Here is a 13,868-nt window from a genome sequence, read left to right on the forward strand (position 1 = left end):
TGCTCTGTTATCTGAGGTTAGCGAGCTGCAAACGGTAGGGAGAAAAGGAGTAGCTGCCTTGGGGCTTGGTGATTTAAAAGGCCCTGGGGCTCCCTGCTGCTGCTAATAGAGCCCTGAGCCCTTTAAATCACTGCCAGGGCCTTGGGCAGCAGGGGCTGAGTAGTGCTGGAGGGCTGGCTGGGGGAAGTTAGCTCACAGACCCACCCCTTCCATAGAAGCCTCTGACCCTTCCAGAGGACTGGAGTCAGCTCACTACCTGCCCCTTGCCAGGAGGCCTGGCTATTCTAAGGGCAGCCCTGCCCCTGATTTAAGCAGTAGTGCAGACCAGCCCTGAGAGAACATAGCTATTTTGACCGAGAGGCCCTCCTATCATATGGTGCTGTCTACACCAGTGGTTAGGTCAACAACTATATTGCTCAGGGCTATGGCTCTTTCGCACCCATCATTAACACAGTTGTATGGACATACCTTTGCACCACAGACCAATGCCAGCCTCCTTCTGTGGGGCAAGGAAGACCCTGGTACATGTCTACCTTGAGAGTAACAGGTTGCAGTGTTTTGTTTGGCTCCTCCAGAACTTCTTACAGCTGCACTTTGCTCCTCACCTATTTATGTGCATCTCATACATGGTTCCACAAAGTCGTGGGACCTCCTTGTTTACCTCATTGTCAACAGCAGGAAGCGGACCTTGGCTGAGGGTGGGGCCTCTGTGCAGCCTGTTTTCTTTCCTTTACCCATTCATACATCTGGACATAGTTCCTCTAGGTGGCGTCACCATCAATGCTTTTGAGGAGCAGTGGGAGCTGTTTGGGGCTCTCTGCTCTGCCTCCTCCTCCTGGTTTCCTTGTTTTGACCCTTTGACCATCCTGACTGCCCGAGTTTTCTTTTATTTGTCCCAAGTATTCATTTGGTTTCCTGGTCTTAGTGGATCCTCTCCCCCCTAGGCCGGTGGAGGGTCCTTTAGCCCTTGGTGGGCATAGGGATTCAAACTGGACCACAGACATTAGTGAGTTCAACTCTAGTGATTTTGCTGAGCCAAGGGACTGCTCTGTGACCGTTGCCCTTGCTGTGTTGGCTTCCACAGCACATCCCAGGCTCAGCCCTTACACTCGTTTGTGATTTCTGCACGAATGACCCCTGAGAAGACGCAAAGCCTCTCTGGGAGGCTACTCAGCCCTGTCTTGTACACGCAGAAGGGATGAAAGGCGCGCAAGGCGTAACAACCGCAGCAGCCCCTGTCCGCTCCCTCCCCACAGGCTGCCGGAGCCTGCTAGTGCCCAGCCTGCGGCAGGGGACGGACGGGCGCGCTCTCCCGCGCAAAGTCCGGGCCCTTTAAGGTGCATCCAGCCGGGCAGGCCCATAAACCCATCGCCAAAGGCTCGTCTGCGTCCCAGGCCGAGAGTTGCGGGGCTCCAGGGGGGCACCCGCCTACCCCCCACCGCTGGGAGCCGGGCCCCTCCCAGCTCCGCAGCGCGGCCCCCCCCGGCCGGCGGCTCCGCCCCACTCCCCGCGCGCAGCTCCTCGGCGGCGGCAGCACTGGCAAGGGGCCGGCGGACACAGGTAACAGCGGCCTCGCCCGGGCCGGGCCTCTCGCTGCCGGGCAGCGCGGCCCCCGCGGAGCTTTCCTCGGCGGCTGCCGCGGGGCTTGCGGCGGGCCCATGAGGCCGGCGGCTGAGCGAGCCGGGGCCGCGGAGCTCGGCCTTGCCCAGGCGCACCCGGGAGCTGCCCGCTGCGGCTGCAGGGAGCGTGCGCGGCCCGACCCCTCTCGGCTGCCCCGCTGCGCGGCCTGCTCCTGCGGCGGGAAGAGCGGGACGTGGGTGACCTCCCAGGCCTGCGCGCTCCTGGCCGGGGCGGCCCAAGGGCTGGGCGCAGCGGCGGGAGGGTCAGGAGGGACGCTCAGCCAGACGTCGGGATCCAAACTGCAGCCCGGGACAGGGGGGCTCGTCCAGGAGGCAGCTAGTGGGAACCAGCTACTGGGGGGTTGGACTCAGCCCCTGAAGCGTGACAGGGCGAGTCTTGCTTTAGACAGGATTTTCCCCAGGAAAAAGCAGCTTAAAAAGGAATCTCCCCTCCATCTCCAGCCCCCTTCGCCGTTGCAGTGTCTGAGCCGGGTCAGGAGTGTGCTCCCGCCGACTGTCTTGTCCCACAGTTTCTTATCTAGATTATACATTTCTTAAGGCAGGGAACTTGTCGTTACATTCTCTCTTGCTCTCCACACTTCGTCCCGCGTGGCCTTGCTCCTGACAGGGATTTTAGGGTGGTCTCACAACACGGTACATACCGATTACAATCCATTTTCACGTCTCGGTACAACAACTTTGCATGTTTTGGGACTTACCCTCCCCTCTTCTCATTGTGGAAGAGCTTATGGAAAGTATACAGGGCCAGGTTAAGAAAGGGGCTTCCTGGGCAGCAACCCAGAGTCTGGGCCAAGGGGGCCCTGCAAAAAGATCTCCAGGCTGCCAGAAGTCCAGATCTTTTTACAAGCTCCCTCCCCACATGCACTGGGCTAGAGCCCTATGGCTGTGAGCACTAGGGTAAGCTCTGGCCAGGAGCTCCTGTCTCCTGCAGGTTGTGCCTCCACTAAACAGGAGCTGCCCCAGGTAGCTGCTCTGCTCCCCAGTCCATGGCTCTGAGCCCCCTTATTGCACTCTCAGTCCCTAACACCCCCTAGAATGCATGTCTCAATCCTCAGCTGAGTCAGCTCCAGTTAACACCCTGCACCCCCAGGCTGACTTCCTGTCTTGAGCCCCCTCTTATCGCCTTGTCCTCAGCCTTGAACTCCCTCCTGCATCCCAAATGCCTTCAGTCTCACCCCCAAAGCCCATACTCCTTCCCACACCTGACCTCCTGCCTCAATTTGCAGCCCACTGCCACACACACAACCCCTCATTTTTGGCCCCACAACGTGTAATAGCTCCAAGCTCCTGGAAGACTTTGCAAATGTATGGTGTGACAACGTGTATATTTGACAAAAGTGCAGTTAAAAAAATTTGAGGAAGCCCTTATATTCAGTCTCTTCAACATAAATCAGGGCTAGAGAATCTTTTATGGGTCAGGGCCTGCTGACCCATAGCAAAATCAGTCGGTGGAGCCACACACAAGCGAGACTCAAAAAACCCAAGACAAAAATCCTATATTCCCCTCAAGTTCCAGCCCCATGGTGGGGGTGGAAGTTGTCCTGGGCTTACCCCCATGGCTTGAATTAACACTTCTCGGGGCCTGGGCCTCTGAGGTGAGGCTAAAAATAAGGGGTTCAGTGTGCAGAAGGTAGCTTTAATGGCGTGGGATAGGGTAGGAATGGGGGGTTACGGGAGGGGAGCAAGCTGGGATGGGGAGGTTGGGGTGTGTGGGGGTCTTGGTTGGTGGTAAGGGGCAGGAGAGTTCTGGGCAGGAGATGGGGGTGCTTACCTGACACAGCTCCAGGAAGGTGGGGAGAAGGTGAGGGTCATATGGCCCTGTGCTTGCAGGCACTGCTCCCACTGGCAATGGTTCCTGACCAATGGCCTATAAGCGAGTGCAAAGACAGAGCTTCCCTGCGTTGCTGTTCCCAGAACTGTTTCTTCCCCACTGCCAAACAGAGCCTGTGGTCTGGATGCAGTCCACAGCTTGCCTTGATCCGGCCTGCAAGGCTAGGGGCTCCATCCCACCCTGCAGTGGGGTAAGCCAGTCCCCCCTCCCCATCCCTGACATGAATGGTCCTAGTGGGCAGGGCTTCATAAGGTTCCATTAAAATATTAGATGGTCTTAAACATGTTAGTGATTTTTTTTTTTTTTTTTTTTTTAGTACTTCATAACTATTGTAGAAAGTTGTTTCCAAGTCAAGCGAAGTCATGGAGCACCTCATAGAATGGGGTCCTGGATCATGATTAGGGCATTTAGGTGCTATTAATACTACTAATATGCCCTAAATGATTAGTCTTAATGAAGACTGTGGCCGTGTCAAATTTCTCACTTCAGCTGTTGTAGTAGTAAGGTGTCTGCATGTTAAAGCACAAACTAATAAAGATGAGTGGATTATTTTACCCTTCACTCACTGACTACCCTGAAACAGGAAAAAAATTGTTAAAATGTAAAAAGTTCATTTTTGGATAGAAAACAAAACATGGAAACGTTAAGATTCATTCAAATATTTGGAAATGTAGGGTTATAGTATAAACTGTTTTTTATCCTTGCCAAAGATCATAATCCATTTTCCCATAGCTTGTTAAAAGGTAACTACTATTTTTCCCCGTTTGGAAACTATATTCTTGGAATGATTTTCTGGGAAACTCTTGCAAAAGGGATCATTGTTGTTAGTGACTACTCTTTTGGTGAAAGAGGGATAAATACTTTGCAGCAGAAAAAGAGTGTTTGTCTTGAAAATTATTCAGTGATATTAAGGTCTGATTAAGGAGAAACAGCGTTTTCCATCAACTGACTCTGCGGTCTAAGCACAAGCAGAATTCAGGAAGTCCTGACTTCTTTTCCCCCTGTTTTAATTCTCTCTTTGGAATTGGGTGAAACACTTCTGACATTAACTATTTCTAATAACTGTAGTCACTGGCATCCCACTGCTCTTGTTCCATAGCATGGATGGGAAGTTAGCTATGACCTTAGAAATATTGTGTGAGTTATAGAAGGAAGAAACCATAAGAAAGTTAGTAGTTTCACGAGTTGTATAAAAAAGTTACATATTAGAGTGTTCCCCTGGAATTTCCATTGCTAATTTTTCGTGTAACATGTTGCCTTTTTCAAATGGAGAACTAAATATGAGAAATGCAGATTATGAATTGTCAACTTACTTACTCTGCTGTATGAGAACAAAGAATGTTTAGCAGAAAGAGACAATAAATCTTTCTGGTTGCAAAGGGACTATGTCATTATTACAAAAGAAGAGAAAGCGATGCTTTTTTTTGGTCGTCATTACTATAAATATGTTTGCTGAGTAAATTGTTCAATATTGAAAAAAATGTGAAGAGTACCCCAAAAAAATTGAATCTGTCTCTTTTTTTATTTCAGGGTATGCTATGACTGGTTTCAGATTGCCTGTCACTGCCTTTAAAAAACTAAATGTTTGTCTTGGAGCCTGGGAGAAATTCCCCTCTTATAAACTGTGCTTGTCCTGGAGGAGATGTGTATACTCTAGCCACCAATCCAATATAATAAACTACAGAAAACACTTCGGCATTTTTCCTGTGAAATATGATGTATTTTTAAGACCACATTCACAATGTATTTCAGTGCTTTGTGTACGACTTAAAAGTGACAAAAGGTCTAGAAAGAAAAAACAAACCCTTCAAGAAGAAGAAGAGGAGGAGGAGGAGGATGAAGAAGATGAAGAGAGAAGTAATTCGGAGGATGATGAATTTGAAAATGATCCCAGTATAGTGAAAGATTACAAGGATCTTGACAAAGTAGTCCAGTCTTTTCGTTATGATGTAATAATGAAAGCTGGTCTTGATATTGCGAGAAAGTAAGTATGTGAGATTTATATTGTTTACTGATAAGGATATAGCAAATAATTAAATGTTTTTTTTTTGTATCTTTTTTCTTGCTGCAATAACTTAGTGAAGATTCTTTTTTATAACTTTAATAATATACCTCTAAAGAGAAATATGGCTCTTTATCTTTTGGAATCTGGCTTTTACAGAATTCTACTACTTAACACTGTCTGACACTAATACTACTTAAAGAGACCATGATAATTTTAATATATGCTTTTAACTGCTGATTTAAAAAGAAAGAGTTTAAGTATGTCTCTAAAGAATGGAAACGTAATTGGAAGAATTTTAAAAAATACACTAGAACAGTCTTACCCACTTTTATAGTAAATATAAACCTGGTATACCTATGTCCACGAGACATACATAAATCTTATTAACAGGTCCCTTACAATGTATAACCTGTTCCAGAGGATTTAGGAAGCCTGTTAGTTACAATACATTGGCTATCCTCCTCAAGTCATACAAAAGCCAACATTTCTAAAATGATTGATGGCATATGTAAAGGGTATTGTATATTATAATAATTCTTAAATTGCCTTTGTACCTGTGGCACAGAACAGATACAAATTATTTGTTCATTCAGCATATCCTTGATTTCCATCTTTAAGTCAGTGTTTAAATAACCTTCACATAAATTCTTCTGGACTACACTTTGCCTGTTAATTGTGGGTTTTGCTTGTCTGTAAGGAAACAACTGCTCTGGTTTACTATGCACTGTAAATTCAACCCTATAATGCAGATTCTTTATTTTAGCAAAGTGGAAGATGCATTCTATAATGGTGAACTCAGGCTGAATGGAGAAAAACTGTGGAAGAAAAGCAGAACTGTAAGTTTTCTTTTAAAAAAAAAAAACCCCTCTAAAATAATATAGTACAAGATCATAACTATGGCTCATATTTTCTCTTCCCTGCTAGTCTGAAATCACTCATGCAGGTATTATAGGAGTCTATAAAACAATGAGTTATCCTGCATATAATGAGCTGTTGTACCTGGGGTTATAATGTAATGCTGTGTAAATAATGGATACTTTTATGTAAGAAGACAAAATATCCAGGTTTCAGGAATTTTCTAAGTGTATCTAGTTTAACTGGAGAATGGATGAATCAAAACAAATTATTGTATGTCTACTCCATCTTGACCAGGGTAGAAGTAGTTCTGTAAACTGAGTAGTACAGTTTATTCTTTTTCCCCTTCTTGAAAGGAATTTTTTGCCTTTAGATGTAATCATTTCCTCAGAAAACTTTGCAGAGATGTGGGGGGAAGAGAGCAATTGTAGCTGCATTAAATAGACTTATTGATTCTTAATAAACCCCCACAAATATTTACTTTTAATGAAGCCACCCACTATTAAAGCCACAAGGATTATTGTAGCTAGTTGGAGAAAAATATTATTTAAAAAAATATAGTTAGATGAAAGTGAGTAGATGATCCATACATTTATCATTACTTCCTACTCCCACTTCATCCCTTCTTAAGAGTTTCACTGACATTTTTTCCCTGTATTAAATAACTCCTATCTGCTTTCTTATCAGGAAATACTAGTCATCAGTTGAAGGATTTTTTTTTGTTCAAATTCTCTTTCAGGATATCATTCTTGATAAGCCCCAACCTCTGAATGTTCTTATTTGTAGCAGTTGTACTCTATTTTTAAGTCTGTAAAAATCTACTTCTGCCTCACTACCTGTAGTGAAATTTGGGGTTGAGGGGGTTGTTGTTCCCTTTCCTTAGCCTTTATCTACTTGTCTTTCTGTCCTTACACTATAAGCTGTTTGGTAAAGGGACTAGTCCATTTTGAATGTCTGGAAAGTATCCATCACATAGTGCTGAGATAGTGTTACAAAGATGGCACCTTTATGGCAAACCATTGTATACTCCCATAGACTGTCTTGCTTTTTGACACTTTTGCTCCTAGAAGCCTGTGGTGTTGGTTAGACATGATAGAAGTGGAGAAGCAACAGCAGTCATTGACTGGTAGAAGGAAAGAAGATGCTAGTAATTTGTAGTCATGGGACTCTTATGCAACATTCACACTAGCTTATGTATTTTGTGAGAGGAGGTTGGAGTTAGCACAGAAGATTGGAGGAGGATGTAGCTTTGGAAGGTGCTGAATGTACAGGCAGTCCCCGACTTACGCGGATCCGACTTATGTCGGATCCGCACTTACGAACGGGGCTTTCTCGCCCCGGAGGTCGAGGTGGCGGATTGCTGCCTGCGAGCTCCAGGGCGCGAGAGCCCCGTTCGTAAGCTGCTCCCGGTGCCCCTGGTCTCCTGGAGACGGTCCCCAGCAGACCACAGGCACCGGGAGCAAAGCCGCAGCAGCGGCGGGTTCCCGCGCTTCTGAGGCTTTGCACTGGCAAAGCCTCAGAAGCGCGGGAACCCGCCGCTGCTGCGGCTTCAGTCCCGGTGCCCCTGGTCTGCTGGAGACGGTCCTCAGCAGACCAGGGGCACTGGGACTGAAGCCGCAGCCGCGGCGGGGTCCCGCGCCTCTGAGACTTTGCCAGAGTAAAGCCTCAGAGGCGCGGCACCCCGCTGCCGCTGCGGCTCTGCTCCCCGTGTCCCTGGTCTGCTGGGGGGGGGGGGGGGGCGCAGCTAGTGTGCCCCCCCCCCCAGCAGACTAGGCTTTTGTTGTGGACCCTGGGGCAGAGCAGCTGGGGCGCTGCCGATTGGTCCTGCAGCGCCGCTCTGGGCACTACTGGACCAACCCGGCAGCACCCCAGCAGCTCTGCCCCAGGTCCTGATTCAGCCACTGCTGGTCAGTTTCAGCAGTGGCTGAATCAGGATGCCTGGGGCAGAGCAGCTGGGGTGCTGCTGGGTTGGTCCAGTAGCGCCAAGGAGCGAGGAGCGGTGCTACTGGAGCAACCCAGCAGCACCCCAGCTGCTCTGCCCCAGGCGTCCCCAAGTCAGCCGCTGCTGAAACTGACCAGCGCTGACTACAGGAAGCCCGAGGCAGAGTTGCTCTGCCCCAGGCTTCCTGGAATCAGCTGCTGATCAGTTTCAGCAGCAGCTGACTTGGGGACGCTTGGGGTTCTTAAGTTGAATCTGTATGTAAGTCAGAACTGGCGGTCAGTTTCAGCAGCGGCTGAATCTGGACGCCAGTTCCGACTTACATACAGATTCAACTTAAGAACAAACCTACAGTCCCTATCTTGTACGTAACCCGGGGACTGCCTGTAGTGGATTTTGAAAGAGGGGCTGTGGGTAGAGAGGAAAGTTGCATAATAAATGGAAGCACAAGGGATTGAAGATAAGTGAAGAATGAGGATATAAAGACAGCAAGGAGACTTATAGGCCCTTGCAATCCCCAATTCTATATGAGAGTAGTGGGACAAGAGATGGAATTAGGGACTGAATTTTGTATAATTTTGAAGCCAGTAATAAGAAGTTGGGCTGTGATGCAGAAAGGATTGAGAGCATGGTGGGAAGGGCTATGTGATTGGAGCAAAAGATTATTTTGATGGCATTACTTTGGATTGGTTGGAAGGCTGAAGGTGAAAGAATTTGGAATGGTCTAGGTGGAAGTTTGCCACCGTTATGTCTGAGAGGAGAGATGAAGAGCATGTAGTTAGAGGTAAAATCATCAGAATATCAACAGTTAGCTGACACAAAATGATGGTATTTTCTATCATGATGGAGAACAGAGATGACTTAGAGTAAGGCCTGCAGCTGAATCAAACTAATATTACTAGTCAGATAATATGTGGATGACTAAAGATGTCACATTTCTTTTAGTATGACAGCTGGCAGTAAGAAAAACACAACTAACTATTAGGAACTGTTAATTTAGACCTGACCTCAAACTTTATAAAATCATAGAATACTAGAACTGGAAGGGACCTCAAGGTCATCAGGTACAGTCCTCTGCCCTCACAACAGGACCAAGCACCATTTAGTTCGTCCATGACAGTTGTCTGTCTAACCTGCTTTTAAATATCTCTAATGATGGAGATTCCATAACCTCCATAGGCAATTTACTTAGTGCTTAGCCATTCTGACAATTAGGAATTTTTGCCTAATGTCCAACCTAAACCTACCTTGCTGCAATTTAAGCCCATCAGAGGTAAAGCAGAATAATTTTTCTCCCTCCTCCTTGTAACACCCTTTTAGGTACTTGAAGCTGATATTATGTCCTCTCTCACTCTTCTCTTTCCTAAACTAAACAAACCCAGTTCTTTCAGTATTCCCTCATAGGTCATGTTTTCTAGACCTTTAATTTTGTTTTTGTTGCTCTTCTCTGGATCTTATACAAGTACTCTGCATCTTTCCAGAAATGGTGTCCAGAACTGGACACAATATTGCAGATGAGGCCTAATCAGGACAGAGTAGAGTTGAAGGATTGTTTCTTGTGTCTTGCTTTCAACAGTCCTGTTGGTACATTCCAGAAAGGTATTTGCCTTTATTGCGCAAAAAAAAAAAGTCACACTATTAGCTCATTTCGCTTTTGGTCCACTATAACCCCTAGATCACTTTCTGTCCTACTCCTTCCTAGGGATGTAAAAGTGTAGTCGATTAACCAATAAGCAAAAGCTTATAGGTTAATGCTATAGACTACATGCATTTATCTCCCCCCACTTGCCAGTAAATTTTTTTAGCAGGCTGGCTAGCAACCTGGCTCAGGTCCTGGCTTGCGACGGGTCTGGGACCTACTCCTGCTGCAGTTCTGCATTTAAAGTGTATTAGGAGCTGGGCGGGCACAGACCAGCTTAGTTCCTGCCCTGTGCCGCTGCAGCAGCACAGGGCGACAGGCAGCTGATCCAAAAGGATAGCTGGCTTTTAAACTGGCTCCCTTCACGGATCAGCTGCTACTTGGTACCTCACGCTGCTGTTTCTTATACAGAGGCTGCAGGGCAGAGTGGCAAGGGTTTCCTTGGGAGTGAAGCTCAAGCACACTGGCTGCTGGCCTCGGCCCCTGGGGACTATAGAATAGTCGACTAACTGATAAGAATTCACAAGGTTACTCAGCTATTCAATTAACCGATATTTAACATCCCTACTCCTTCCTAGAGGGTCACTGCCCATTCTGTATGTATGAAACTGATTGCTCCTCCCTAAGTGGAGTACTTTGCCTTTGTTCTTATTGAGCTTCATCCTGTTTACCTCAGACCACTTCTCCAGTTTATCCAGATCTTTTTAAATTATGACCATGTCCCCCAAAGCACTCAGAACCCCTCCTAGCTTGGTATCTTCTGCAAATTTATGGCATTCTTTCCATGCCATTATCTAAATCACTGTTGAAGATACTGAACAGAACCAGTCCCAAAACTGATCCCTGCAGAACCCAACTTGTTATGCCTTTCCAGCATGACTGTGAACCATTAATAATGACTTTCTGAGAACAATTATCCCACCAGTTATGCACCCACCTTATAGTAGCCCCATCTATGTTGTATTTCTTTAGTTTTAATAATAAGGTCATGTGAGACTCTATATGAAATGCTTTACTAAAGTCTAGGTATCTACCGCTTGCCCCTTATTCACAGGGCTTGTTATCCTATCAAAGAAAGCTATCAGGTTGGTTTGACGTGTTTTGTTCTTTAGCTGGCTGTTACCTATCACCTTATTGTCTTCCAGATGTTCACAGATGGTTTCCTTAATTATTTGCTACATTATCTTTCCTAGTCCAGAAGTTAAGCTGACTGGTCTGTAGTTTCCTGGGTTTTATTTCCCTTTTTCTAGATAGACACTATATTTGTCCTTTTCCAGTTGTCTGGAATCTTTTCCATCTTCCATGATTTTTCATAAATGACAGCTAGTGGCTCAGATACCACCTCAGTCCAGCTCCTGGAGTATTCTAAGATGCATTTCATCAGGCCCTGATGACTTGAAGACATCTAAATAATTTCTAAATAATTTTTAACTTTGTTCTTTCCCTACTTTAACTTTGAATGTACCCAATTTTCACTGGCATTCACTGTTAGGCGTCCAATTGCCACCAACCTTCTTGGTGAAAACCAACAAAGAAGTTGTTGAGCATCTCTGCCATTTCCTGTAGTTGCTTTTATCTCTTCATTGAGCAGTGAGCCTACTCTGTCCTTGGGTCTTCCTCGTATCTTTAATATATTTTTAGAATTTTGTTTTGTTACTCTTTAAGTCTCTAGCTAGATTGAGCTCATTTTATGCCTTCATCTTTTTAATTTTGCCCCTACATACTGTGTTGTTTGTTTATATTCTTCCTTGATATCACTTTTTATAGAACTCCTTTTTTGATTTTTAGATCATTTAAGATCTCCTGGTAAAGCGAGGGTGGTCTCTTGCCAGACTTCCTATCTTTTCTACATAGTGAAATGGTGTGCTCTTGTGCCCTTAATAATGTCCCTTTGTAAATCTGAACTGTCTTCAGTTGTTTTTCCTCTTAGTCTTGTTTCATCTGGGACCTTGCCTACCAGGAGATCCACCTCTCTTCTGGGAACTCTAAAAGGAGCAAAATGTATTGTAACTACATATGCATTAAATCACTCACATTTTATAATAAGTAGGAAATACTTGCCTATGGGTTTTCCTTTTATATGTTTTATGTCATTGTCTCTCATTTGTTTAAACTATTTACTCACTGTCTGAAATAACCTCTGGAAATTATCATTCAGTTGCATTTACAATACATAAACATTAAACAGAAAAAATTAGCATGCTACGTTGGATGGTTTTCCACAGAGAGCATTACATGGAAATCAGAGCAGTGCCACGGGTGAAGAGGTTCACAGGGAGTTACTCGTCACTCACTTGAGCTATGCCTAGACTACAGAGTTTTTTTTCAAAAAGTGTCCTTTTTTCAAAAAAACTTCACCTGCATTTAGACTGCCGCCACATTCTTTTGAAATTAAATCGAAAGAATGCAGCAGTTTTTTTGACAGTGGTAAACCTCATTTTATGAGGAAGAACGCCTCTTTTGAAAAGAGCTCTTTCGAAAAAAGACGTTCTTGACTGCAAACCGGGCTTTTTCAAAAGAGAGCATCCAGATTGCCTGGGCGTTCTCTTTCAAAAAAGCCAATTGCTTTTTCAAAAAGTTGTGGCTGTCTAGATGATCTCTTTTGAAAGAAGCTTTTTTAAAGCTTCTTTCGAAAAAGCTTCTTTCGAAAGAAGCGTGTAATCTAGACATACCCTTGCAGACCTGCATTAGAGGAGCATGGCTGCTGTACTGTAGACATGGCTTATGCAGCAAGTCTAACAACTTCCCTATAAGAAAATGAGAATAACCGGTGAGGAACGATCAAGAGGACAGTTAAAGTAGTCCGTAAACTTAAGAGTTTTATCTTCAAAATAACATTAATGATCTCTCTCTATTTTCAGGTGAAAGTTGGTGACACACTGGATCTCATAGTAGGGGAGGATAAAGAAACAGAAACTGCTGTAGTTATGCGAGTTGTCTTTAAAAAAGCCTCAGAAAAGACTGAAAGTGAAAAGTATAAAGTGGTCTTGCGGCGCTGGAAAAACTTAAAAGTGCCCAAGCAGGATGTATTTAAGTGACAAGATTTGTGTATGGCAGCATGAGTCTTCTTGTGGAAAACCCTTTAATTGGTTGCTAAATCTCAATTTTGGTTAAAATTCTTGCACCCTTTTTAAGGGTTTGTGATAGAATGTTACCTCCTTATCATATGCACCACTTCATATCTTGTGATAAATCTGTCCATTTACTCTGTCCTATTTGTTTTTATTTTGTGGTAATATATGAAAAACTTTATTTCCAGACCATTTCCCTAAAGAAGATACATAATGGTTGGATAAGACTAGATCAACCTCTAACTGCTAGACATTTGTCTCTGTTAATCCGAATGACTTCGTGGAAACTAAGGCCGGTCTCATAACAAGTGGAAGAATGTTTCTGGCTGTGAGGTTTTACTTACAATTGAGGCTACTATTTAGTCACAGGTATTTTTAGTAAAAGTCATGGTTAGGTCATGGGCAGTAAACAAAAATTCACAAGTCATAATCTCCACGAAATTACTAAATACTCCTGATTAAAACTGAGGGATAAAGAGGGGCAGCTCATGGGAGCAGCACGTGCTTGGAGGGAAGGATTTTGTGGGGCCAGGCCAAGCTCCCTACCTGGTTCCCTACCAGGAAGCAGCAACCCCAGCTCCTAGTTCCATGAGCTGTCTGGTTCTGCAGCTCCCATTGGCTGGGACCTGCAGCCAGTGGAAGCTGTGGGAGTGGTGCCTGCAGGTGGAGGCAGTACATGGAGTTAGATGTTGAGCCCCCAGAAAAACCCTGCACCCCAGACTCCACCTCCCAAACTTCTGCTGCTGGGGAGTGGGGGTTGAGGGAGCCCAAGACTGCCCCAGCACCAGCCAGTGCACCTGGGCAGCCCCCAGGCATTTCAGAAGTCATTGAAAGTCATGAAATCTGTGACTTTAGTGACAAACAAGGAGCCTCACTTAAGTTTTCTAA

General features: G+C 45.3%; 1 protein-coding gene across 1 annotated transcript; it reads left to right on the forward strand.

Annotated features, from left to right (window-relative positions):
• The first annotated feature begins 1,229 nt into the window (after positions 1 to 1,229).
• Positions 1,230 to 13,119, forward strand: MTRES1 (mitochondrial transcription rescue factor 1). The gene is made up of 4 exons (XM_075923961.1): positions 1,230 to 1,560; positions 5,002 to 5,455; positions 6,240 to 6,312; positions 12,771 to 13,119. Exons 2-4 carry the CDS (start codon positions 5,010 to 5,012, stop codon positions 12,945 to 12,947), a joined length of 696 nt encoding a protein of 231 aa, XP_075780076.1. The 5' UTR covers positions 1,230 to 1,560; positions 5,002 to 5,009; the 3' UTR covers positions 12,948 to 13,119.
• Positions 13,120 to 13,868: the final 749 nt, after the last annotated feature.

The sequence above is a fragment of the Pelodiscus sinensis genome, chromosome 3, assembly GCF_049634645.1.
Source record: "Pelodiscus sinensis isolate JC-2024 chromosome 3, ASM4963464v1, whole genome shotgun sequence".
Taxonomy (NCBI): Eukaryota; Metazoa; Chordata; order Testudines; family Trionychidae; genus Pelodiscus; species Pelodiscus sinensis.